Here is a 27,734-nt window from a genome sequence, read left to right as displayed (position 1 = left end):
ACTACCTGTCTATTTTTTATATATATATATATATTTGCCCATTTCTTTCATGGTCCTGCTCTCTACTCCCCTCCAAGTCAAACCTACACCCACTGCCAGTTGTGGATATCCTTCTTTTTTCCTCTTCTTTCTCCAGGTTCTGGTGGAAATAGAGTTCAGAGCCCTTTGGTCATCTTCCCCTAACATTTCTCCCCTCAGGGAGTATGGATCAAAATTCCTTATGGAATGCAAAAGAAGGGAGTTCTGGCTTCTGTAATTGCTTCTCCAGAGCCCAATTCCACTAGGAAAAGACAGGCTGGAGGTATGGATCGACCTGTCAACACCCATGTCTAGCAGAGAAGAAATTACAGAATGTCTTTTGATGTATTGATGTGCTTGAGATAAGGCTTCAACTTAAACTGCTAATATCATAAAGAAGTCCCAAGAAGTTTGTGTCATTTTGTAGATAGAAAACTTCGGCAGCACATATACTAAAATTGGAACGATACAGAGAAGATTAGCATGGCCCCTGCACAAGGATGACACGCAAATTCGTGAAGCGTTCCATATTTAAAAAAAAAAAAAAGAAAGAAAGAAAACTGTAAATAAGGAACTACTAGAAACATGACTGTTATCACAAAAGATTCCTTAATAAAATCATTCACAAAGATACCAGGTGTATGCACAAACATTTTAAAGGAAGGTGAATATGTGTATATGTTTCTCTTATATTTCAAAACACTAGCAGTCTTTGTTGATGGCAACACATTTACTCTTAGAGTAAGGCATCATAATTATTTGAATTTAAGATAACATGAATGCCTCGATCACGCAATTTCATTAAAATGATCATTTCAGCACACCTGGCTTTCATAATGTAATTTCAAACCAATATTTACAGACTTGCAAAGAAAAAGCTAAACAGTATTAAATGCAACAGTGAAGCAGCATTTTGAATAGAATCAACTCTAATGCTCACTGTCTTGGTTGCATTTTAAATACTTACTTGATCTTATAACTAACGGTTCCTACTCACATTTTTCTAAGTGTCAGTAATTTGAGAATGTTTTCTTTACAAGAGTATATAGGCTCTACCACATTATTTTACAAGTTCAACCTATGGAGTGCACCTAGGTTTTAACTCTAAACAATGTCAATCTTTGCATTAACACTTCTTAGAGAAATATAAGTTTGTTGATCATCTAGCAAATCATCTAAATATCTAAAAGATTCACTTACATTCAAGAGTTTTGACAGATACTTTATATTTAAAACTACTCTAAAATGTCATTTCAAAACATATCATAAAATCCTTCACCTTTTCTGTTCAATTTTTAAATCAATTAAGCAATTTAGAAGTCAAGGCACTATATTTCTTTAGTTGCTAAATATTTATAAATATCTCATCATATGATAAGTATAGTATCGGCACACAGCACATATTTTCTTCTTTTTAAGTTTTATTTATTTTTAATCAGAGACATAAGTGAAAAAGGGAAAGAGGGAGAGAAAGAGAGAGAGAGAGTCCAAAGCACTGCTCAGTTCTGGCTTATAGTGGTGCTGGGGATTGAACCTGGCACTTCAGAGCCTAAGGCATGAAAGTCTTTTGTTGTCTTCCCAGCCCAAGAACATATTTGCTTCAACACAGCTCTAAGAAAATCACAAACTTATTTTTTTTCATATTTATTTATTCCCTTTTGTTGACCTTGTTGTTTTATTGTTGTAGTTATTGTTGTTATCGATGCCGTGGTTGGATAGGACAGAGAGAAGTCGAGAGAGGAGGGGATGACAAAGAGGAGGAGAGAAAGATAGACACCTGCAGACCTGCTTCACCGCTTGTGAAGCAACTCCCGTGCAGGTGGGGAGCCTGGGGCTTGAACCGGAATCCTTATCCCGTTCCTTGCGTTTTGCGCCACGTGCGCTTAACCTGCTGCACTACCACCCGACTCCCTATAAGAATGCTTTTATTCACCATAACTTTTCTGTTTATTTTCAAAATTTATAGTTCCTCTAATTGAAACATGTAATCAAAAGTTTAAATCACTGAAAAAGCAATCCACAATTATAAAATATTTTCTGTTAAAAATTCCAAATATTATATAATTTATACTATAAAAGCATTACTTTACATTAATATTGATTTTATATAGTAATCAAAATACAGATTCCAATTACATGGTAACTGTATATGTTATATATATTGTTTTCATTTTTCCTCTAATCTACAAAATTTTTCTGTACAATTTAACTTTTTCTAGTTGGTACTGACACCACTGTCATCTTTGAATAGAACAGAGTCAACATCTAAAAATAGAGATATAATTTTGCAAATGAACTAAAATCTGTGACCTTTTTTTATTCCTCCCAAATAAACAGTTGCCACATAAACGTTCAATTACTGGAATAAAATCAGAATTGAGGAAGGATTATCAAGTCTTCACCGCCCACTAGTGTCAGTACACAGTAAATTCATTATGCTCCTTTTTAAAATTAAATTTAGGAGAATTGATAAAATATTAGCTTTCCCAAATGTACAGTATGTTATGCTACAGAACATATACAACATATATGCATTGTATTATGTACTCTAAGCATAATAGAATCTTTCTTTTGTGAATTCTTTTGCTATCTCATTAATTTATTCAAAACAGTTCTGTGCCATGAAGCCACTGACAAAAATCCACATATGTGCGCATTTATATGCACAACAAATATATGTCTATATTTATTTGTTACACATAATCTTTCTGCATATGGAAGACAGGACATTTATAGAGTTCCAAATGAGAAAGACTTTCAACCTAGAAATCTCTAGTTTTCCATACTCTCATTCAGAATGGATGGAGCCATAAAGACCTTTTCAGACAGGAAACAGCTGAAAGAAACTACTATTACCAAGCCCATGCTATAAGAAGTTCTGAAAGAACTCATAACTCAAAGTTTTAAAAAAGCAAATAAAATTAAATTTATAAAACTCATATATAAACAGACATAAAACAAGTACAATTTACATGAAAAATGGCTTTGAAATATCTTAAATCAGTTATTTCAACTAACTGTAACTTTGGACTGATTTGAAATTTATTGGAATTTCAATTTTCCTGTTTTAAGTAGGAAGATAAGAATGCTTAGTCTACTGTGATTAGACTTAGATCTAAAAATCCTGGAAAGCAAGTTTTGGAACTGGGTGGTCGTGCATCTGGCTGACAACGCACATTACAATACACAAGGACCTGGGTTTGAGCTTCTGGTCCCCACCTACAGCTTTGTGAGTGGTGAATCAGGGTTGCGAAGTCTCTCTGTCTCTCTCCCTTCCTTTCATCCCTTCCCTCTCAATTTCTGGCTGTCCCTATCCGATAAATAAAGGTAATAAAAAATAAAGACAGAAAATAAAAGAAGTACCAGGAGGTGGCACAGCGGATAAAGCATTAGACTCTCAAGCATGAGGGTCCTGAGTTCAATCCCCGGCAGCACATGTACCAGAGTGATGCCTGGTTCTTTCGCTCTTCCTATCCCTCTCATTGATAAATAAATAAAATATTTAAAAAAAAAAAAAAGAAAAGAAGTCAAGTAGAAAGGCCCAAATAAGGCACCATAAACAGTCTAATCCATATTTACTACTTAGTCATAGACACCCTTCTCTCATACCTTATACTTCACTTTCTGTAGTCTATCTACTCAAGTAACTACACAGAAGCATGGCCTCATCCTCCCTATATGCAGTGGAGATGCTTCAAGAGCAGTGAATCAGCTCTGCAGAAGTCTATCTTTCTCTCTCCCCTCCTATTTCACTTTCTCTCTGTCCTAATCCAATTTTCTAGCCCTATTGTTTTTTTAAATATTTATTTATTTATTTATTCCATTTTTGTTGCCTTTGTTTTATTGTAGTTATTATTGTTGTACTTATTCTTCTTAGTGTTGTTGGATAGGACAGAGAGAAATGGAGAAAGGAGGGGAAGATGAAGAAGGGGAGAGAAAAACAGACACCTGCAGATCTGCTTCACTGCTAGTGACACCCGCTGCAGGTGGGGAGCAGGGGCTCGAACCAGGATCCTTACACCGGTCCTTGAGCTTTGCATCATGTGTGCTTAACCTGCTGCACTACAGCCCGACTCCCTCTAGCCCTATTCTTAACTTTGACTACATCTTCCCAGACAGTGTTTTCAGTCCACCTGCATGTTAGCTATCAAGCTCAAAGAAAAATTACTAAAGTCATGGGGTCCTAGGAACATACCTAAAATAGACTTTATATCTTCTCTATACCCTAAGATCACTATTCTCATCTGCTCTATTCCTACTTTTTGGTTCCTGTTTATTGTTTTGTCTTGCTCTGTATCTTGCTGCCTTTGAGCCACCAAGTTGCAGACGACCTCACCAATGTGTCCCAGAACCTCACCTCTGCAGAGCCCTACTCTACTAGGGAAAGATAGAAACAGGATAGAAATATGAATTGACCTGCTGACACCTATGTCCAGCAGAGAAGCAATTGCAGAAACCAGAACTCCCTTCTGCACCCAAAAAGAATGCTTGTGTATACCCCACAGAGGGGAAACAATGTTAGGGGACCAGTGGGCTCTGAACTCCAATTTCATCAAGACCCAGAGAGAGAAGAGGAAAAAAAACAGAAGGACATTCCAAAGTAGCAGTAGGTGTAGGTGTGATTTGGAAAGGAAGGGAAGACAGGAAAAAAGGGGCGTAAAGAAAACAGATATAAATATAGTTATAGGGATAATAGTCAACCCATAACTCTGGCCTTGGGAGAACTATTGCAGTTTCCAATGGAGGGAATGGGGATACAGAACTCTGGTGGGGGAAACATGTGGAAATATACCCTGTTATTTCATAATATTGTAAATCAATAAATTACTAAATAAATCTGTTAAAAAAATAACAGAACTAGGAAATCCTAGAAAATATGAGTAAACCAATTATGGCCAAAGAAATTGAAGCAGTCGTCAAAAGCCTACCCAACAACAAAAATCCAAGCCTTTATAGCTTTCCAAAGAAATTCTACAAATCCTTCAAGGAAGTGCTAACTCTATTTCATAAGCTCTTTTTTTTTAATTGCTACTAGTGTCATCACTGGGACTTTATGATAGCACTATGAATGCACCCCTCCTGGTAATCAATTTTTTTTTCTTTCTTTGATTTGAGAGGAAATAGAGGAATTGAGAGTGAAAGGGGAGATAGAGGGGAAAATAGAAAAATACAAATAGAGAAACTTGTAGTACTACTTTATTCCTCCTGAAGCTTCCCCATTCAGGTGGGGACCAAGGGCTTGAATCCAGGACCCTGCCCAAGGTATTACTACAATTTGATCTTGCAAATTTCATTTTTAAAAAGTCTCCCCCCCAAATTTTGGGGGGTAAGTAAATGGTTTGCAGTATGGCTCTTGACACATGGGTGGCAGCTTCTCACCTCCCTATGGTAGGTGTCTACAGAATACTCTCACCCCCAACTTAGGATCTTTTCCATCATTATCATCAAGACTCCCATGGCCATTCTCCCTCACCCCCACCCCAAACCCTCCTTCCTCAGAGTCTTGTGCTCTGATGCAGTACACTCCACTCGGTCCACGTTTTGCTGCGTCTTCCCTTTCTGTCTATGTTTTATAAATTCCAACTCTAAGTAGGATCATCCAGTGTCTGTCTTTCTCTCTTTGGCTTATCTCACTTGAGGTAATGCCTTCCTGCTCCATCCGAGATGAAGAAGTGGAGATGGCTTCATAAGTTGTAGTAACTGAGGAGTACTATTCAATCATGCATATGCACTACTGTATAAGTACCGCTTTCCGTATAAGTACCGCACGCGAACCAATCGCGCCATTGGAGCGCTGCACTACAACTTTCTTAGTCACTCATCTGCCATTGGGCATCATGGCTGCCTCTAAGTTTTGGCTGTTAAAATTTTGCTGCTATTGCACAATTTCATAATGCAGGTGTATATGGATCTCTTTGAATAGGTGCTTTATTTCCTTTGAGTACATTCCCTAGAGAGGAATTGCCAGGTTATAGGTTATGCCCATCTCTAGTGTTCTAAGAAGTCTCCAAAATATAAAAATAATTCTTTGATCTATTGAGTCTTCGACTGAATAAGATAAACATCTACACACAGAGAAAACCTCCCCTTTCATTTCTTCACTTTAAATCAGAGGTGGGGAACCTTTTTTTTTTTCCTGTCAGTGGTCATTTGTATTTCTGTGGCCTCATGTATGGATCATGCAGAGTTACCAGCTTTCAAGAAAGCATTTCTTGTTGCTCTCAGACAGGCTGTGTGTGCTCTGATGGGACCAGACCAAAGGATTTAAGTCCTGCCTAGTGGTACATTCTCAACATTTGCTGTAGATGATAGGTCTCCTTACCTTGTTTGATTGTTGTGGCTTCAAGGTTTTTAACTCCTCATACTTCTGTTTCCATACCGACAACACTGCCTTTAGTTGTTCTATTTCTTTTTCCAAAGATGAGCGCATTCTAAAGAAATTAACCATGAAAATAAAACAAATGTGTAATAGGAAAATAATTTTAAGAATGTATTATAGAGTTGAAGAATAGATTTTCTATTTTCCTCACATTTGATAGTTTCATATGTTAACTATAATGGCAGAAAGTTCATTTCAGAGTATTAAATTATAAATATTGAATAAACTTTAATTTTCTACCCCTTCAGTGAGCTTCACAGTAGATTAAGCATATTTCATATGGATTTACCCACATCAAAATTATTGACTATTTTTTTTAACCTATACTTCCCTGTATTAGTCATACATTTCCCTCAGTGCCTCTTATTTGGATAATTTTCATCTGCAGCAAAGTATATATGCCTCCACTTTTAGCACAGTTTTATTCGACTTTCTATTGTGATTCTATGTACATGAAGAATTATTGCTATGGTCTGGGAGGTAGTGCAGTGGAGAAGGCATTGGATTCTCAGGCATGAGTTCAATCCCCGGCAGCACATATATCAGAGTGATATCTGGTTCTCTCTCTCCTCCTATCTTTCTCATTAATAAATAAATAAAATCTTTAAAACAAAAGAAGTACTGCTATGACAGACAATATGGAGAACCCCTTTATTGGAAATATTAAAATATGTTAAAATACATGCACCTCTGAGTTTATGGAGCATTGCCACTGAAATCTTTAAATTATTTAGTTAACGGGAATCCAGCAGTAGCGCAGCGGGTTCAGCGCACATGGCGTAAAGTGTAAGGACAGGCAGAAGGCAGAAGGATCCCTGTTCAAGCCCCCAGCTCCCCACCTGCAGGGAAGTTGCTTTGCAGGCAGTGAAGCAGGTCTGCATGTGTCTTTCTCTCCTCCTCTCTGTCTTCCCTCCTCTCTCCATTTCTCTGTGTCCTAACAATGACATCAACAACAATAACTACAACAACAATAAAAAAAATGTAAAAAATTATTTAGTTAACATAAATTTCTCCATTAAGCAAGTGATAGAACAAGACCTAGGGTCACTCAGTCAATGATTTTCCTTTCCCTGCCCACATGCCAATTAGAGGGAATCGTGGGAAACAACTGTTTATTTCTGATTGCAATGAGGATATATCGACCTTTGTAAACGGCAGGCCTTGTCTGTGTGGGAGAAGAAATTGCTGTTCAGAGACTCATCCTGGGCCCAGCTGCTTGTTCACCCATTTGAGTGCTCATGGAACAATGGGCAAGAAACTGGATTAGAATCCCTGGTCGCTATTAGCAGGTGTCTTTCTCCCTTTCTCTCTCATCCTTCCTACTCTATTTCTCTTCGCCTCTATAAAGTAAATAAATAAAATATTTCTAAAAGAAATGTAAAAAAGTAAATAAGAAAGAAAGGGCTATCCTCTTCTGCTTCCATAGATTGAGTTAACTCCCTCGGCCCAAGTTGAGTCTTTAACTAGGGCATGTTAGCAACTGTGAAAGATGAAGAAGTTTGAAATGCTTGTGGTAGAGCTGTTTCTCCTATTCTCCAGTCACCACTGTAAAAAGAATTGTCCTCAGGGGGCCAAGCAGGGTCATACCAACTTGAGTGCACATATTACCAAGTTCCAGGACAAGGGTTCGAGCCTCTGCTCCCTGTCTGCAGGGGGTCCATCTCATTATCAGTAAACCAGGTCTGTAGGTGTCTTTCTCTCCCTCTCCCTATCTACCTGTCTTCTCTCAATTCCTCTTTGTCCTATCTAGTTAAAAAAAAAAAAAAGGAAAAAATGGTCATCTGGAGTTGTGTGTTCCTTTCATAGTGTGGGCACTGAGCCCCAGTGATAACCCTGGAGGCCAAGAAAAAAAAATCCTCCTAGAAACATGAAACAGAGCCAGGCAGGCCCACGCTTCCATGAAGCAGAGGCATCAAGGCAGGGGGCAGGGGTGGTCAGCAGGCCCACCTCCATTCAGCTAGGTGAGGAAAATGAATTATTGTTCCCATTAGTCACTGTGCATTTGCTGACATGTGTTTTTGATTCATGAAGCAAAAGATAGTGGATATAAAAAGTGGAAATATATATAGCGACAACAATGCCACACAAAAATTGTGTAGATTTAACTTAGGGACCAGATGATGAGCCGAGGTTGGGGAAATGCTAATAAAACACAAGTACCTGAGTGGTTTGGGGAAGGAACATGATGTATTTTATTGAGAGGTGAAATTTTTACTTGCAGTGCCTTGGAAATGGGAAGCATGTCTGGCATCACCAATGAATTCCAATGACTACCATAGGGACTGGAAAAGTGTTTGGGAAATTGCTGTTTTGTTTTTTATTTTTTTAACTTTGAGAATGACTTCAAGTACAGTAAGCCACTGGTCCCAGTAAGAGAATAAACAGATATGAATATTAGTGTGTGTCCCTTACAGAGGCCAGTCTAGACAAGCCAACTTCCTGTTTGCTCACAGACTCTAGACAAATTCAGTTACACGATCAGGAAATAGCTAGGCAGTTTAGGGCAAACTTTATAATATGCAAGACCCTGTTTTTGATCCCTAGCACACCGCAGTAACTCTAGGGGAGCCTCGTGGATGATGGAGCAGTGCAGTAGTGTCTTTCCTAATCTCTGACTCTAGAGTTCTACAATAAAAACGAAAGAGAAATCATACTGATGATGCTACTCTATAGTATCAGAGGAGACCCTTGAATCATTTCCCAGCTCACATTTAAAAAATAGTTGGTTGTTTATGGCCACTGCAGTCATACTATATTGAAAATGAACTAGATGTGTTTCTGTATTGATGTTGCCAGAAAGATCTTAATAACATATTCACAACACTAGAAGAAATAGGCAGATGCAGAACAGAATGGCATTTACATATTTATAGGAAATAAGGCTCTTCCGGGTAACAATACAAAAGTAATTCAGAATAGAATTAGGTTGTAATGATATTACTTGGATCCAATCAAATGGATAAGTGGTCCATTAGAGAGGTACATAATTACATTTGCATGAAGCAAGCCAAAAAAATTGAATGAGGCTGCAAAAGAACAAGGTAGGGCTTCATTTAACCTAAAAAGACTCAGGTTCTGAACACCCCAGTATCATGCATAGCACTTTAACTCTCCATGCAGCAAGTATACTAAAACGAATAGACCAAAAAAAAAAAAAAAACTGAAGATAAAAGCCTAGCTTTTAGAAACACTGCTTTTGGAGAGTAACGACTCTCTAGACTAGACAACATAAGGCAACATTCCAAAAGAGAATTAACCAATGGATAATATACAGCTCACTTAAACTGATATACTGATATTATTTTATATTATTTTAAATGTCACCAGGGTGTCAATGGAGCTCGGTGCCTGCATGACAAATTCACTGCTATAGACAGCTATTGTTGCCTCTCTTTCTTTCCTTTCTTTTTTTGTTGTTGTTGGTAGAGACAGAGAGGAAATGAAGAGAAACAGAAGGAGAGAAAGAGAGATGCCTGAAGCACAACTTCACCACTTGTGAAGCTTCTCCACAACAGGTGTGGAACAAGAACTTGAAGACAGTTCCTGGCAGTATGGTAATATGTGTTCTTTACCAGATATGTCACCACCTGGCCTTTATATTAATATTTTCCGTGATATTATTTTTGTCCTTAGTGACTGTATTTGAAATTTCAAGGATAATGGGATCTTTATGTGCATTTCTCTGATGATCAATGACTTTGAGCACTTTGTAATATGCCTGTTGGCCCTCTGGATATTTTTGTTCGGGAACTTTCTATCCATACCCTCACCCCATTTTCTAATGGTATTATTTGTAATTTTTGTTGCTAAGTTTACTGAGTTCTTTATACATTTAGGTTATTTGTCCTTTATCTAAAGTATGTGATATACAAATATTCTCCCATACTGTAGGGTATCTTTCTATTTGAATGGTACACTTTATTGTCCTTTATCTAAAGTATGTGATATACAAATATTCTCCCATACTGTAGGGTATCTTTCTATCTGAATGGTACACTTTATTGTCCTTTATCTAAAGTATGTGATATACAAATATTCTCCCATACTGTAGGGTATCTTTCTATTTGAATGGTACACTTTATTGAGAAGGAGCTTTTTAATTTGATGTAGTCCCATGTCTATTTTCTTTTTTTATTTTTTATTATCTTTATGTGCTTATTGGATAGTAGAGATGGCCAGAAATTGAGAGTGAAGGGGGAGATAAAGAGGGAGAGAGACAGAGAGACACCTGTAGCCCTCTACCACTTATGAAGCTTTCCCCCTACAGGTGGGGACCAGGGGCTTGAAATTTGGTCCTTGCACATACTGTAACATGTGCACTCAACCAGGAGTACCATCACCTGGCCCCTAGGCCCACTTCTTTATTGTTTGTTTTCTTTCCTGTTGGATTTGAGTCTTTGAGGACATAGCAGTGAGACACAACTTTACACTTGTGAGAATGTCATGCATTAGAAAAAACAACACAGGTTGGAGAGGATACAGAGAGAAAGGAACACTTTTGCACTGCTGATGGGAATGTGGTCCAACCCTTGAGGAAAACAGACTGGAGATTTCACAGAACTCTAGAAATGGACCTACCCTTTGACTCAGCAATTTCACTCCTGTGAATTTAACCAAAGGAAACAAAAACCTCTATCAGAAGAGATCTACATACACTTTTGTTCATAGCAGCAGATACAATAGACCCCTTTTTTTGCCTCCATAGGACCTTGCCCTCAACGTGGATCAACAATGGTAGAGAATGTTCCATCCTCCAAAGGGAGGCTGGACAACATACTCTATGCTCCACCTGAGGAAGACGGGTCGATACTGAGGAAGGTTGGAATGTTCCTACTCATGACCACAGAATGTGAGCTCAGATCTAGAGGGATGCAGAGGTCACATAGGCTCCTAAGCTGAATATAGGCCCCAGATTACATTAAATCGATGGGGTTTACAGTTTCCCATATTAGGGAGCTACTCTCTTCCCTGATCCAGCTTTCTGGTCCTTATTCCAGCCATGACATCATCTCCCCAGACAATAACTTGGGTTCATCTGCATATCAGATTTCAGGCCCAGGGGAAAAAAAAAAAAACTAGTATAGCCACATGCTCTTTGGAATATAATTAAAATATGCCTACTAGCTATCTACACAATGAAGGACCCCCCAACTCTTCATCTGCACTATTCCAACCTCTAGATCCAGGACTGGTCAACAATTTGTTTGGCTTTGTATGTTAACTCCCTTTTCAGCCACCAGGTTCCAGATGACCCCACCAATGTGTCCTGGAGCTCCAATTCCCCAGAGCCCCACCCAACTAGGGAAAGAGAGAGACAGACTGGGAGTATGGATCCACTTATCAACACCCATGTTCAGCGGGGAAGCAATTACAGAAGCCAGACCTTCCACCTTGTGCATCCCACAATGACCTTGGGTCCATGCTCCCAGAGGGATAGAGAATAAGAAAGCTGACTCGTGTGTGAGGCAAGTGGAGCCAGAGATGAGAGAAAGGGAGAGCGAGCGCAAGAGAGAGCAGAGGGAGCAGAGAGGCTGAAGTCAAGATCTGACACGATGGCCGGGGTGCCCTGAAGGATTATCCAGGAAACCCAGTGTTTGCTGGCAGAACCAGTTCCTGGTATTAAAGCAGAACCAGATGAGAGCAACACCCGTTGTTTTCATGTGGTCATTGCTGGCCTTCATTATTTCTCCCTTTGAGGGAGGGTCTTTTAAACTTGAACTATTCCTTCCAGAATACCCAATGGCAGCCCCTAAAGTATGTTTCATGACGAAAATTTATCATCCTAATGTAGATAAGTTGGGAAGAATATGTTTAGATATTTGGAAAGATAAATGGTCCCCAGCACTGCAGATCCACACATTTCTGCTATGGATTCAGGCTTTGGTAAGTGCTCCCACTCCAGAGGATCCATTAGCAAATGACATAGAGGAGCAGTGGAAGACCAAGGAAGCCCAAACCTTAGAGGCGGCTAGAGCATGGACTAGGCTGTACTCCATGAATAATATTTAAATCGATCTGATCATCAAGTGTATATCCCTTCTCCTGTTCTGCCAAGATTTCTTGCTTTTCTTTTTTTTGCATTTAATGGACAGCCTTAGACACATTACAAAATAAAAAAGCCCAGATATCTCCAGTCCTTTGGTGATTAAATATACATTAGCAAACCTGTGTCTTGTCCTGATTTACTGTTAAGCATGAACAGGGCCTAGATGCATCATCTGGAATGTTGCGAAACATTTAAGAGCAGTGGTCCCTCTCTGCTTTTACTCATTTTCCCATCCTGGTTTAAGTAAATGAAGGAAGGTAGTCATCAGGGCTAGCTGCAGGGGATGTTTTTTCTTTATTTTATTATTCCCATTTTTATGGTGATCTAATTGCATTGGTTAAAGCAGCTACCCAGTTCTTTAGAATATGCTGTCTAGCCAAATCTAACTTTTATTTAGACACTGTAGATGGACAAGCTTTATTTGTTTGAACCAAAATGGGACCATTAAGCAAACATCACAGCCCTCACTAATAATATTGTAACTTTTCTGTCAAGTGTAGAATCCTCCCTTCAAGAAAAAGCTTGTGACCATTTTGTATGGCTTGTCTGGAAACTTCTGTAAATCTTTTAAGTTTTAGTAAAATATTTTTTGTTAATCTAAAAAAAAAAAGAATAGGAAAGCTATCAGGGGAGGGGATGGGATACAGAGTTGTGGTGGTGGTAATTGTGTGGAGTTGTACCCTTCTTATCCTATGGTTTAGTCAATGTTTCCTTTTTATAAATAAAAAATTAAAAAAAAAGAATGAAGTAAACGCTAAAAATGATTAAGTAAATGATAAATTTAAATGAAACAATAATAAGTCATTTTCAAAATATCTGTATATGTAAAGAGATGCCCACATTATAGCTAAATTAAAAAAGTGAAACTGGGAGCCGGGCAGTAGGGCAGCAGGTTAAGCACACCTGGAGCAAAGAGCAAGGACCAGCATGAGGATTCTGGTTTGAACCCCTGGCTCCCCACCTGCAGGGGAGTCACTTCACAGGCAGTGAAGCAGGTCTGCAGGTGTCTTTCTTTTTCATTTCTCTGTCCTATCCAACAATTATGACATCAATAACAACAACAATAACTACAATGAAAAAAAACAACAACAAGGGCAACAAAAAGGGAAAATAAATAAATATTTCAAAAAAGAATATTGCATAATTAAAACTATACAGCAGAGGGCACTCTTCAATTCCTCCTTTGACTAACCTAATCAATTCGTTCTGTATTTATATCTACGAGGTTTCTAAAGTTGACTATCAACAGTTTCATTTATAACAGATTTAAACTATGGAAAACTGTTTTGACTAAAAGACCTCCCTTTACTCTAAAGCATATTGACTATTTCATACATAAATTCTTTAAGAAAGCAAAAAACTCAGAGAAAGTAATGTTTATACATATAATGATATAAACCTTTTAAATCAGATTGCTCAAATATGTAATGTTTACAGAATCTAAAGATAAAAAGTGATCCAAAATGATGTTTATGGAAAAACACAAATGAATTTCCAGATGATCTTTTGATACTTTATCAACCATGTGACAACTGACATAATAACAGACAGCAAATACGAAGACCGAGACATGGATGACTAATCAAAATGATTCTCATGAATGAATGCTTCTGAATCATTATTATCTGTGATTAAATAGCAATCTATTTTGAGCTCTGTGATTTTATTGTAAAATTTCCAATCAGTTCTTAGAGGTTTGCTAATGTCAAATATTTTGGCCAAGCAAAAACTGATTTGTTAAGTAATGAAATAGATATGTTCTTTTTTATTATTATTACTGTAGAATTAGTTTTAGAACCAGTGAAATAGCTCACTTGGGTAGTGTGCTCCTTTACCATAGGCACAACCCAAACACAACTCAAACACAACCCAAACACAACCCAAACACAACCCAAACACAACCCAAACACAACCCAAACAAAAAGGTTTGAGCTTAGTCCCCACCTCACTGAAGGAAGCTACAGTCCTGTGATATCTCTCTCTCTCTCTCTCTCTCACGCTCTCTCTCTCTCTCTCCTTTCTCTATTTAAAAAAAATTAAAATAATTAGCTTTTAAATTATGGACAATAAACTTTTAAAAATTTTATTATCTTTGTTTATTTACGTATTGGATAGAGACAGCCAGAAATCTCAACCAAGGATAATATATCCTGATAGCCTTTCATTCATACTAGATGGAGGGATCAAAACCTTCTTAGACAAACAACAGTTAAAGGAGGCAACCATCACCAAACCGGCCCTGAAAGAGGTTCTAAAAGACCTCTTATAAACAAGAACATCACTATAATACTTGCAACATATCAGAACAAATAAAAATTTGTTGAACAATGGCACTACAATACATTAAATCCATAATATCAATAAATGTCAATGGCTTAAACTCACCCATCAAAAGGCACAGAGTGGGAGGATGAATGAGAAAACATAACCCAACCATATGCTGCTTGCAAGAATCCCATCTGACACAACAAGATAAACACAGACTTAAAGTGAAAGGATGGAAAACTATCCTGCAGGCTAATGGACCACAAAAAAAGGGCAGGAACAGCCATTCTCATCTCGGACACAATAGATTTTAAATTAAATAAAGTAATAAAAGATAGGCAAGGTCATGACATAATGATTAAAGGATCAATCAGCCAAGAAGACTTAACAGTTATTAACATCTATGCACCCAATGTAGGACCATATAAATACATCAAACACCTACTGAAGGAACTTCAAAAATACATCAATAGTAATACAATAATAGTGGGAGACTTTAACACCCCACTCTCACACTTAGACAGATCAACAAAGCAGAGAATCAACAAAGAAACAAGAGAATTAAATGAAGAGATGGACAGACTAGACCTCTTGGACATTTTCAGAGTCCTTCACCCCAAAAAACTGGAGACAGCCAGAAATCAAGAAGGAAGGGTGGTAGGGAGAGAGACAGAGAGACACCTGCAACGCTGCTTCACCACTCATGAAGCTTTCTCCCTGCATACGGGGACCGGGGGCTGGAACCTGGGTCTTTGCACACTGGAATGTGTGTGCTCAACCAGGTGCACCACCACTCAGTTCCCTAACAATAAGCATTTTCACTGACTGGAAAGAACACCAATTTGCATACTGATAACCCAGAGAGAGGCTGAAGGTTCAATTCCCAGCAAAGACATACTATAAATCTGAGCAGTATTCTGGTGCCCACCCCCAGCCTCTAGTCTCTTTCTTCTCATCCTCCCTTAATAAATATGTAAATAAAAATTTCTCAAATACTTTTTCTACTTAGTTTTATTAGTGATTTTATGATGATCTGTAAATAAATAAGACAGCAGGGATATAGTGCCACACCACACCCACCATCAAAGTTCAGTGACCCATCCCCAAAAATAACCACCATAGTTCTCTAAGGCTTAAATATAGCTTGACTTTTTTTTTTCAAATTCATGTGTTTCAATTCCTATATTTCACACATGTGTGAAATTTACTAGTTGTCCTTTATTGCTTTTTTAAAAATTTTTTAAAAAATTTATTTTTTTTCCCTTTTGTTGCCCTTGCTGTCTTTTTATGGTTGTAGTTATTATTGTTGTTGTTATTGATGTCGTCATTGTTAGATAGGACAGAGAGAAATGGAGTGAGATGGGGAAGACAGGGAGAGAGAAAGAGAGACACCTACAGACCTGCTTCACCGCCTGTGAATCGACTCCACTGCAGGTGAAGAACCGGGGACTCGAACCCGGATCTTTACGCTGGTCCTTGTACTTCGCGCCACATGTGCTTAACCCGCTGTGCTACCGCCGACTCCCCGTCCTTTACTTCTTTACTTATTTCACTAAGCCTAATTATGTACAGCTTCACCCAAAGGTACAATGCAGTATTTTATTTTTTTTTATTTCTGATTAATAGTAGGTTAAAAGATTATCAGATGACAATGTATTGTTCAACACCATACCCACCACCAGAGTTCTGTTTCCTTAGCCTCCCACCTCCCCAAAGATAACCACTAGAGCTCTTACAAATCTTACAAATAATTTCCTTGTTTCTTATTTTTTTTTCAAGTTCATTTATATCAGTTCTCTAGACTCCACATGTGAGTGAGGCCATCTGGTAGTTGTTTTTCATCTCTTTATTCATTTTGCTAAGCAAAATCTCCTCCAGTTCCAATCATTTTGTCCCAAAGGACACAGTATCATCTTTTTTGATTGCAGAATAGTAGTCTACAGAATAAATATCCCATGATTTCTTTAGCCAGTCATCAGGTGATGGGCATCTATGCTGCTTCCACTCTTTGGCTATTGTGAATAATGTAGCTATGAAGGCAGAGGTACACATCTCTTGTAATTAGTATTTGTGTGTCCACTGGGTAAATGCCTAAGAATGGTATCACTGTTTTCTTTTTTTTTTAATATTTATTTTATTTATTTATTCCCTTTTTGTTGACCTTGTTGTTTTATTGTTGTAGTTATTATTGTTGGTGTTGTTGTTGGATAGGACAGAGAGAAATGGAGAGAGGAGGGGAAGACAGAGAGGAGGAGAGAAAGACAGACACCTGCAGACCTGCTTCACCACCTGTGAAGCGACTCCCCTGCAGGTGGGGAGCCGGGGTTCGAACCGGGATCCTTATGCCGGTCCTTGTACTTTGTGCCACCTGCGCTTAACCCGCTGCGCTACAGCCCGACTCCCGGTATCACTGTTTTCTTTGTATCTTTCTCCTATATTACCTTTTTTATATTTAGACATTAAATGTAGATTTCCTTAAACACTCTGGTATGGATCTACCTGTCAACACCCATGTCCAGTGGAGAAGCAATTAAAGAAGCCAGAAATCCCAACTTCTACACTCCAAAAGAAATTTTGGTCCAGAAGGGTAAAGGACAGGGGGGAGAAAACCAAAGAACTCTGAATTACAACACTGCCAGTATCTGAAGCATGTGACACCAGGAATTTTGTTGTTGTTGTTATTTTTTTATCTGTATTTGCTTATTGAATAGAGACATCCAGAAATCCAGAAGGAAGGGGGAGATAAAGAGGAGACAGTGAGACACCTGCAACCCTGCTTCACTACTCGCAAAGCTTTCCTCCGGCTTGTGAGGACTGGGGGCTCCAGCGCAGGTCCTTGTGCATTGTAACGTGCGCTCAACCAAGTGCACCACCACTGGCCCCTGGAATCTTGTTTTTGTATCATCCAAGAAAGGGCAGTCAATCTGGAAAATACCAAAGGAAGCCAGGAAAAGTTTTCCCTATGAGAGAGAGAGAGAGAGAGAGACGGGAAAGGAAGTAGTAAAGTTGTAGGTGTGACTTAGAAAGGAAGTGAAGGCAAGAATGTAGAAAAAACGGGCAAAAATATAGAGAGATATAGACAGAAAGTTATATAAAACATCAACCCACAGCTGTTACCATGGGAGAACTGCTGCAGTTTCTACTAGAGAGGATGAGGACACAGAACTCTAGTGGTGGAAACATTATGGAAGTATAACCCCTATTATCTTAGGATTTAGTAAATCAATACTAAATCACTAATGAGAAAAGAAAAATGATCATTAAAAAGAAACTATTGTTAAGTATTGCTCGAGTAAAACAAACAATAACAATAATAATAACAAAAAGGTCTATTGCAGCAAGGTCAAAGACACTTCAAGTGGGAGCTGGGGGAGGGAGTTGAGAGGGCACTGGGGGCTGGTGCATGTGGTGGAGAAGCACGTGAGTTGGCGAGTTGGCAGTTGAAGTTGCAATGCACACACCTGTCCTGGAGATATAAGAAATTATACTCGTGTGACAATATTCTCAAAAAAACAATTTTTTTTTTGCCTTCAAGGTTCTTGTTGGTGCTTGGTGCCCACACCACAAATCTACTACATCAGGCACCCATTTTTTCCATTTCATTGAATTTGAGAGAGGAGGAAGACTTAGAGAGGGAGAGAGACAGAGAGACACCTGCAGACCTGCTTCACCACTTGTGAAACGTTCCCCCTGCATGTGAGGATTCAGGGACTTGAACCCTGATCCATGGGTTGGTCTTTGTACTATGTGCACTTAGCCAGTGTACCACTGCCTGGTTCCCACTCATTCTTTCTCTGCTATAACACTTTAAAAAATGCCTATAGTAAAAAAAATTAAAAAAAAGGTGAAATGAAGAAGGGAAGGGAAGGGAAGGGAAGGGAAGGGAAGGGAAGGGAAGGGAAGGGAAGGGAAGGGAAGGGAAGGGAAGGTGGGAGGGAGGAAAGAAGGAAAGAAAAAAGGCAGGCTAGTCCCAAGTACACAATGTTACCCCAGAATGGGACCAAAAACTTATATGTAAGACCTGAAACTAAATTCTCTAGAGTAAAAGAAAGAAAGAAAATTCCTAGGCATTGGTCTTGATTTTTCACATTGAAATCAACTGCATAGACAACAAAACAATAGACACTAGGAAGGCATCAAACTAAAAGTTTCTATAATGTAAAGGAAACCAGAAACTAATTGCAAAACCCACCTGTCAACTAGGAACCGATAGTAGCAATCTATATTTGATAGGTAACTAATATCCCCCAAATGTAAGGAACTCATACAACTTAAGAGCAAAATAACCCATTAAAAATAGAGAATCTGAATAGATTTTTTTTCAAAGAAGATATAGTCAACACAAAAAGTTGAAGAATATATATAAAAAAAAAAAGAAAGCAGCATTGATAGCCAACAAGGAAATTTAAATCCAGACAGTGCAAACCCATCTCCAACCTTTCAGATTGAGTATCATGTGTATGATATTCAATGAGTTAAGTGCAAGTAGGAGGTTCCAAGATTTTTGCACTGTCCGAAGAAATGGAAATTGTTTGTAACCACTATGGAGGAGATAGAGTGCTTTATTTTTTCTTTTTCCTTTTTTTTTTTTTTCCTCAGAGCATTGTATAGCAATGGCTTACAGTGGTATGGGGAATTTTTTAAAATATTTATTTATTTATTTATTCCCTTTTGTTGCCCTGTTGTTTTATTGTTGTAGTTGTTGTTGGATAGGAGAGAGAGAAATGGAGAGAGGAGGGGAAGACAGAGAGGGGGAGAAAAGGAAACCAGCAGACCTGCTTCACCGCCTGGGAAGCGACTGCCCTACAGGTGGGGAGCCAAGGGCTTGAACCAGGATCCTTACTCCAGTCCTCACACTTTGCGCCACCCGCACTTAACCCGCTGCGCTAACACCTGACTCCTGATAGAGTGCTTTCTAAAAAGGCAGACAACAGGACTCCAATAGAATCCAGAAACTCCAACTTTGGATATAAATCTAAAGGAGATATATCCTCATTCCTATGTTCATTCCAGATGTGTTGACAGCACCCCAAATAAAGCTACATCTAAGTGTTCCTCCACAGATTCATAAAGCTAAATGTGGTACATGAGATGAATATAAATATATTTATAGAGATTTATGTGCCAAGTGGTTCATTGTGATGAGAAATGAATATATACATACATATAAACACATATATATACATACATAAACATATATCAACACCTTGTCAATGCTTCAAGTGTATTAAATTTTTTGTACTTTCTGAGCAATATTTTGAAATCTCCTTTTATTAATAAAAATCTATATTCAGTGAAGTACAACAAAATGATTGAAGCATATATATATATATATATATATATACTTTACATAGTAAGTAAATTAAGAAAGCAAAGGGAGAAGGAAGTTCTTTTCTAAAGGATTCAGGTGCCATCTGTAGTTCAACTTGAGAACAGCTTCAAAATAGAAAAACACCTCATCGAAATATATTAACTCCTCAGCTTCCCTGCCAAATCAGATGTTGTCAAAGGCCTTTTCCTTAAAAGTTTCGGTACACCTAGTTCTGTACAAAGATCAGGTTCCTATCACCATCTTAACTCTCCTACCTGGGAGGTCTTCTTAAGATGTCAGAAATATATATAGTTTCAGCATAGGTAATGCTTCAGGATCCTGGGCAATCATTCCTAAAACTGAACTGTACTCAAAGAACAAATGGTGCAGTATAATTTGTGTAACTGATGAGTACCTTGCTTAACAAAGTGGTGGGTGAGCCCTTAGTTCTGGTGATTGATGCTCATGGCAAGAAAGTTGAGAGACCTTTCCCACTGGCTGGGAAAATGAGAAAAACTACATTCACATCATTTCAACTGAAGCCAGCCACTTGCTGAAATCCCAGGAGGAAGAACTGAAAAGATTAGACAGTTTACAGGAACAGGAAATGCTGTACCCTAGTGAGAAACTTATGGCTGTCAGAAAGGCAATGGTAAACAAAGAGCTTAGGGCTCTTACAAAAAGGATTGTGCAGACTTACAGTTATTTGAATCCATTCAAACCAGAAAAATTGAAATGAATATATAATATGTAATTACATTCATCATATATATATATTATGTAATACATTTAAATATATGTCAACATGCATAAGATGTGACATTTGTAATTCATAATGCATGTAAACATACACATTTTAATAAAATGTAAAACAATAATTTACACATAAGCGCATAAATATATCCTTATTTATTTAAATGTATTATCTATATACATCTACGTCTGCCATGTCCCAGACCTACATACATCTATATTATATAAATACTTATATATAATAAAATATGAATTAATAATAATTTACAAATATATATGTAATATGTGCTGCATATTTGCTATATGTACCAATTATATATGTATCTTATGGTTTATATTCTTATAATTAAGAAAGACAAAAAATATTTCATGTCTTGGGATACATTTTTATCTTGAGAGTTGCAGTCTGTACAATGCTAATAATTTTATAAATTATCATGAAGGAACAAAAATAAACATACTATGGAATTCCTATTCATAACCAATTTCCCAGACATGATTTGAGTTTGATCTTAAAGATTTAGTGAAGAAGGCTGCAGCCAATGACATATTCCAAAGAGGGCGGTCCCAGTGGTTCCCTCCACGAGTTCTTAGTACAGTCTGTCTTAGTATGCCTCCCATTGTCAGTGCTTCTCTTCCTTGAACCCAACACAACTTTAAGAGGGACTCTACAAAAAGTGGTGGAAGCAGTGCTGTGTGGTTTCTGGCCAGGTCACCCCAAATGCCACTTACTTCTCTCTGTACTCTTACAAGGTTTATTTCCAACTTTGCCACTATGCAGCGTGGAAGCCATAACACACAAATGGACCCCAGGGACAGGACACAAGGAGGTGTTCCCATAGTGACTCCATTGAAAACCCAATCAGCTACAGACTACTGGAGAGCATTTTCAGAGGATTTCAGCTGTGAGCCTCGGTTCACACACAGGCTCAGAGTCATTTTGGCTGAAACACCAGAAAGGAGAGAAAAAGCTGTCCCTACAAAGTCAAATGATTCCTAAATAGGCACATATTGTTTTGGCAATTATCATTGGTTGAGTAGTTTTGTCACAAAACAATAGATTGTTGGAAAAATAGGCATCCTTAGCCACTCTGTGGCAAAGACAATGGCTCACTCTTAGCCAATGTGGTTTCACATAGCCAGGGTATTTAAGCATTAAAATGAATATTCTAGTCATTTCACCTTGGGTTGAGTACTCTGATCACTATATCACAAATGATTCAAGACTAAATCATTTCTACCTGTGGTCAACATTTCAAAAAATTGTAATGTGTCCATCTTTAATAGTACCATGTCTACTTATTATTATTCACATATTCAAGTCTCCTAAAATTGTAAAACTTAGATCATGTATTGATTATTTTAACCACGGGCATTAATAAGTAAGGCAATCGTGTTGAACCAACCAGAGGATGATTCTAAAATCCATAAACCCAAGTTTATTATGAAAGAGGGTGATAGAAGCTAAATGGTTAAATTGCTTTACAAAATTAAAAAATGGCCACATGTACATCAATGTCATTTTTAATACTAGTACTTAATAACTAGTCACAGGGGAAATATAGTATTGTGAGACTTAATAATTTCACAAGGTCTGAACATCAGATTTGGCTGGAGACAATAATTGACACTTACTCTACTTCCTTCTGTAATATTTTTTGAAGTTCATCCAAATGCTCTTGAGAGTCTGAAATTTCAGGCACTTCATTATCCAAAGATGCATTTACTGATTGTAGTCTTTGTCCAGATTTAATTGCACAGCTTTCAGAATTACTATTTTTGAATATATCAGGATTATTAAGTTTCTTTTTCTCATGTAATCTTATTGGGTCAATCAGAACTTCTACCTGAAGGGAAAAAATTTTAAAAATACCATTATTATTGGTGAATATTTAAATCTCTGTAGAAAAAAAATCACACAGAAAATAGATTTGGAGGAGGATATAAAGGTTATGATTCAGAATCCTGTTGGTATGTTTCATATTGGTTTGGTCTCCTTCCCCCTACCTCTGGGAGATTGTGGTTTAGCCCTGCTAGTTTTGCGCCTCCTTGTCCCCGCCCCTGAGCCCCTACAGACTTCCAGAGGTCCCAGCTGCGGCCGCTGGGGGAGGAGAAAGATGGAGAAGCACATGGTGTGGTGATTTGCCTGCTCGTGAATAAAGCTTAAACTGCAGCTTCTCAGCTCAGCCGAGTGTCTCTGGTCGTCTCTGTCTACTGCTGCGAAGCTAGCCTGGGCTGCTAGCACCCCCGAACGTTAACGACAGAATCCAGTTCATATGTTTTACTTCTTTCTCATTCTCTGTATTATTTGGCCATACTTCTTTCTTCTTTGCCTCTTTTTCCTGTGTTCTACCTTGTTACAATATAATGATTTTCTCAAAGCTCTGCTTCAACTTTAGTTTCACTTTCCTATTTACATACAACTAAAAATAGCACTCTGTAAACCTGAATAGTTTTAGCTATTTGATTAGTTTATAAATTCTTCTTTAATATTTTTTGTTCATAGGTACCAGAAAGTTGCAATGTATTCCTTTTTTCCTATAACATCTTTGGACAACAGACAAGGTAGAAAGAAGTTCCCATCAACTCTTGAATATTTTAACAGGATTGACTATTAGGCTATTTTAGTTCACTAGTTAAATCTAAAGTAGAATTTAATGGGATGTGTTAACGAATATGGACACTATATTTCAAAGTTTGCTACTTCAAACATCTTATCTTATAATTCCAAAACTGTACCTCTCATATATAGATATTTTTATAAAATTTATTTTTAGCTCTTAATGAAATGTCTGTGTGCCTTTATATTGCTATCAGGTGTTCAGCATAATGATTTGCTAGTTGTATAATTCATCACCATGTTAAGATAGCCTTCAGGATTTACTCTCTTGGCAACATTTAAGTACGTACTATGATTATTTCCCTGAATTAAAATTTTTAAATAAAATTAGGTCAAGTTCAAATAGAATCTTCATTAATAGGACTTCCTGGGTGGAACAGTGGTGACCTAGTCTTGAGAAGTTGGTTTTCCCCTAGAAAATAAAAATTAAAACAAAGAACAGCTGAGGCTTCTGGTAAATCTTCCTCACCATCTGAAGGTTGTTGATTGCATAGTGGGAACAACAGAGGAAGGAGAGAAGGACTCACGCAGAAACTAAGCATTAGTGGGCCGGGTGGTGGCACACCCAGTTAAGCACACATATTACCATGCACAAAGACCCAGGTTCAACCCCTACTCCTCACTTGTAGGGGGGATGCTTCATGAGTCATGAAGCAGGTCTAGAGGTCTCTCTCTTTCTCTCTCCCTATCTATCTCCTCCTCCCCTCTAACTTTCTCTCTGTATTGTCAAACAAATCAAGAAAAAAAAAGGGGGGAGATGACTGCCAGGAGCACTGGATTCATAGTACTAGCAATAAGCCCCAGGAATAACCTGGTGACAATTAAAATTAAGAAGAAAAGAAACTCAACACTGCATTGTTGGTGGATGCCATATTTGCAATTTCTTCAAATCCATGTGGCTGATTTAAGGGACCCACACAAAACCTTCAGTTTCTGAGTAGCTTAAAAAGGATCTCTGGATTATTTAGAGCCACAAAAGCTACAGTCTCCCAACTTGGTGGGATTGAGAATTGAATATAGGAAACTTTGATCTCACACCAGAGATCCCACTTTAAGGAAACAGTCCAGGAAAAGAAGATCACTAATCCTTCTTTCACCCTCCTTAAAGGGCTTTAGTTGTGAATTCAGAATTGGGAATAGGGCCAGAGTTTCTGATGTTACCATGATGCCAACCTGACTTCCCTGGACAGATGACCCCACCAATGTGTCCTGGAACCTCCCCTCTCCAGAGGCCTGCCCCATTAGGGAAAGACAGAAACAGGCTGGGGGTGTGGATCGACCGGTCAACACTCATATCCAGAGGAGAAACTACTACAGAAGCCAAGCCTCCTACTTTCTGCACCCCATAGAGATCTTTGGTCCATATCCCAGGGGGATAAACAATAGGGGAGCTTCCGATGGAGGGAATGGGATATGGAACTCTAGTGGTGGGAATTGTATAGAATCTTGTTGATCATTCTTAAATCATTGATAAAATGTATTTTAAAAAGAAAGCAACTCTTTTTGAAGGGGGCTAGGTGGTAGTGTGCAGACAATACAGTGCGCAAGGACTAGGGTTCAAGCCTCTGCCCTTTCCCCCATCCGCCACCTGCAGGGAGAAAGTTTCACGAGTGGTAAAGCAGGGCTTTAGGTATCTCTCTCTGTCTCTCTTTCACTCTGTCTCTCTCTCCCCTCTCAATTTCTCTCTGTCTCTATCCAATAATAAAATAAGAATTTTAAAAATAGTTTATCTGTCTTTATCTAATTTATCTAATATCTGTCTTCAAACTCCCTTTGAAAGTTTGAAGACAGATATTAGAACTATAGTGGTCAATGGCCATACTATCCTGAACACACCGCTTGGTGAACCAGTCAAGTAACACAGCACCCTACTGACAAACAGGTAAGGGAAGAGAGAGAGTGGTTTGCCTATCTGTGTAAGCCTTTCTGAACTGAACTCTGAATCCACAGCTGGTCCTAATAGCACACTTGTGATTTATGGTTCAAAGCAGGGTATTCTGTGAGGCCAGTATCAGCATGCCTTCCGGACTCCTGTCATGGCCCAGAAATCTTCCAGAAAAGAACTACAGATCCTTATATGGGGGAATCGAACACTGCAAGACCCATCACTCTCCAGTCTCCTAAGCCAGCTACATAGTGGCTTACAACTCAACACTCTAGCCTTTACAACAAATTAATCGCATGCTGATTATTGTTGGAATATGGAGGGGATGCCGAGTAAAAAAAAAAAGAAAAAAAAATACTGCAATCACATACAATTGACTTGAGTAATAAAGTGAAGTCTGTCCACTTAAAGGCAGCAGCTAGCACACCTGATACCAAAGGCTTCCCTCCCCAGTAATCTGTAGTCCAATTAATATACATAAATATCTCCAGATTTGGGGAACTTTTTTCCCTTACCTTGCCATTTGCATTCTCTTTTGAAAGAAGCCCCATCATTTCCAAGCACTCTCTAGGAGACTGACGTGCTTGCCAATCAATTGAGCATTGGTCCCTTTGTGCATGGGGCACGGGCACCTCTATGAAACCAAAAAGCTTAGGATCTGGGGTAACATTGGCTTCGAACGCCCCTTGGCGATGTGGCAAGTTTGGTTTCTTTCTCAGAGCACTGAGTTCTTTCAAGGTCATCTCCAGCTTGATTCTGAGCTGCCTTCCCTCCTCCCTGGCCGTGTTCCTCTCAGCTCGCACTTGGCTCCACTTGGTTCTCCAATTGGCCGTGCAGTCTGACCACCAACGCATGGTCTTCTCCATCTGGGCAGCTCTGGCCTTGACCTCCTCCAGCTCTCTTAGCCGGAGCTCCTCACCAATGGCCCAGTCGTGCATCTGATGGGAGTGGCTGCTGATGTCATGGGTGGCATAAGGTGGCTGCCTGCAGCTGGACATAGAAGAATCCCAGATGCCTCTGGTTTCCAGAGAGTCAGTAGTTACCATGGTAGTCGGTGATTTCACTGATGATGAAGGCTGCCTCTGGAAGATGTGCGTCTCCTCAATTAGCCGATGTATGGATTCCAAATTCATGGTTACCTTTTCAGAAATCAGACAAGACAGGGAGCCTAGTTAGCATTTGAATTCATGTTGTGATTGTACTAGCGAGAGTTATATTTAAAAAAAAAAAAAGATGATGTTGAAAGCATTGTGTCTTTTCTTTTTTTTAATTTTTTAAAAAGTTTAGTATTTATTTTCCCTTTCGTTGCCCTTGTTGTTTTTTTATTGTTGTAGTTATTATTGATGTCGTCGTTGTTGGATAGGACAGAGAAATGGAGAGAGGAGGGGAAGACAGAGAAGGGGAGAGAAAGAGAGACACCTGCAGACCTGCAGACCTGCTTCACCACCTGTGAAGTGACTCCTCTGCAGGTGAGGAGCCAGGGGCATGAACTGGGATCCTTACTCTGGTCCTTGTACTTTGCACCATGTGCACTTAACCCAATGTGTTACCGCCCATCTCCCGCATTGTGTCTTTTCAATAGTGCACGCCTTCTCCTCCAGTGAGCTAAAGATAGAAGGAAGCAATCATACTTTTATCTATGTTTTTACATTTCTTTTTTATTTAATTTTAATTTTTATTTATAAAATATACTTTTAAAACCAGAAGATTCTCATATTAAATTTTATCATAAAAAATAGTAAGACACAGTTGGAGAGAAAACAAACAACTCATTTTAACAAATCCATTTTTATCTTGGTAATATTTATTGCAAATATGTTAATTATCCAGAGGTCCTCTATCCCCTTGCTAATTAACACTAGGTCAGTTTTCATGACAAAATATTATGAATCCAGTGTGGTCTTTGTCTTTAAAGATATGGCAGTCCAGTATGTGGGACAAGAATATAAAAATTTAAAAATGGATCATTTGCACTAGAAAAATGCATCTATTTATTCCGTCACCTTTTAGAACCTATTTAGTCAAGTCAGTGCTGTGTACTGAGCACATGGACAAGTGCTGCTATAAGATATAAAGCTCACAACATGATCGACTCTCTCCTGACTGAGGAGGTTTCACTGGATAGGCAACACTGCACAGAGACTTTACACTTTCAAAGCTGTATACATTTATTAACTCCAGATTTCCATATTAGAAGACAAATTAATTGGTAATTGCACAGCTTTCTTTTTTAAATATTTATTTATTTATTCCTTTTTGTTGCCCTTGCTGTTTTATTGTTGTGATTGATGTCGTCATTGTTGGATAGGACAGAGAAATGGAGAGAGGAGGGGAAGACAGAGAGGGGGAGAGAAAGACAGACACCTGCAGACCTGCTTCACTGCTAGTGAAGCAACCCCTCTACAGGAGGGGAGCCTGGGGCTCCAACCAGGATCCTTAACGCTGGTCCTTGTGCTT

At 38.5% G+C, this 27,734-nt stretch overlaps 1 protein-coding gene, 1 non-coding gene and 1 pseudogene across 5 annotated transcripts in view; 2 read left to right on the top strand and 1 right to left on the bottom strand.

The window, feature by feature from the left end:
- CCDC102B (coiled-coil domain containing 102B) overlaps positions 1–27,734 on the bottom strand; it is a 264,105-nt gene that overhangs the window by 193,115 nt on the left and 43,256 nt on the right. For all 4 annotated transcript variants that reach the window (XM_007524081.2, XM_060174023.1, XM_060174024.1 and 1 more), the window contains exons 2-4: positions 25,793–26,416; positions 22,408–22,619; positions 6,341–6,449 (exon numbers count right to left, since the gene is read on the bottom strand). In XM_007524081.2, coding sequence (XP_007524143.2) covers positions 6,341–6,449; positions 22,408–22,619; positions 25,793–26,416 — 945 coding nt within the window. The remainder of the gene's footprint in view (positions 1–6,340; positions 6,450–22,407; positions 22,620–25,792; positions 26,417–27,734) is intronic.
- On the top strand, positions 449–553 carry LOC132533211 (U6 spliceosomal RNA). Its single transcript, XR_009545118.1, has one exon. It is a non-coding gene; the product is annotated as a U6 spliceosomal RNA (small nuclear RNA).
- On the top strand, positions 11,950–12,406 carry LOC103114166 (ubiquitin-conjugating enzyme E2 N-like; annotated as a pseudogene).

Source organism: Erinaceus europaeus, chromosome 15 (genome assembly GCF_950295315.1).
Source record: "Erinaceus europaeus chromosome 15, mEriEur2.1, whole genome shotgun sequence".
Classification (NCBI taxonomy): Eukaryota; Metazoa; Chordata; class Mammalia; order Eulipotyphla; family Erinaceidae; genus Erinaceus; species Erinaceus europaeus.
Note: the sequence above shows the minus strand (reverse complement) of the source record. Positions and strands in the feature narration are given on the sequence as shown.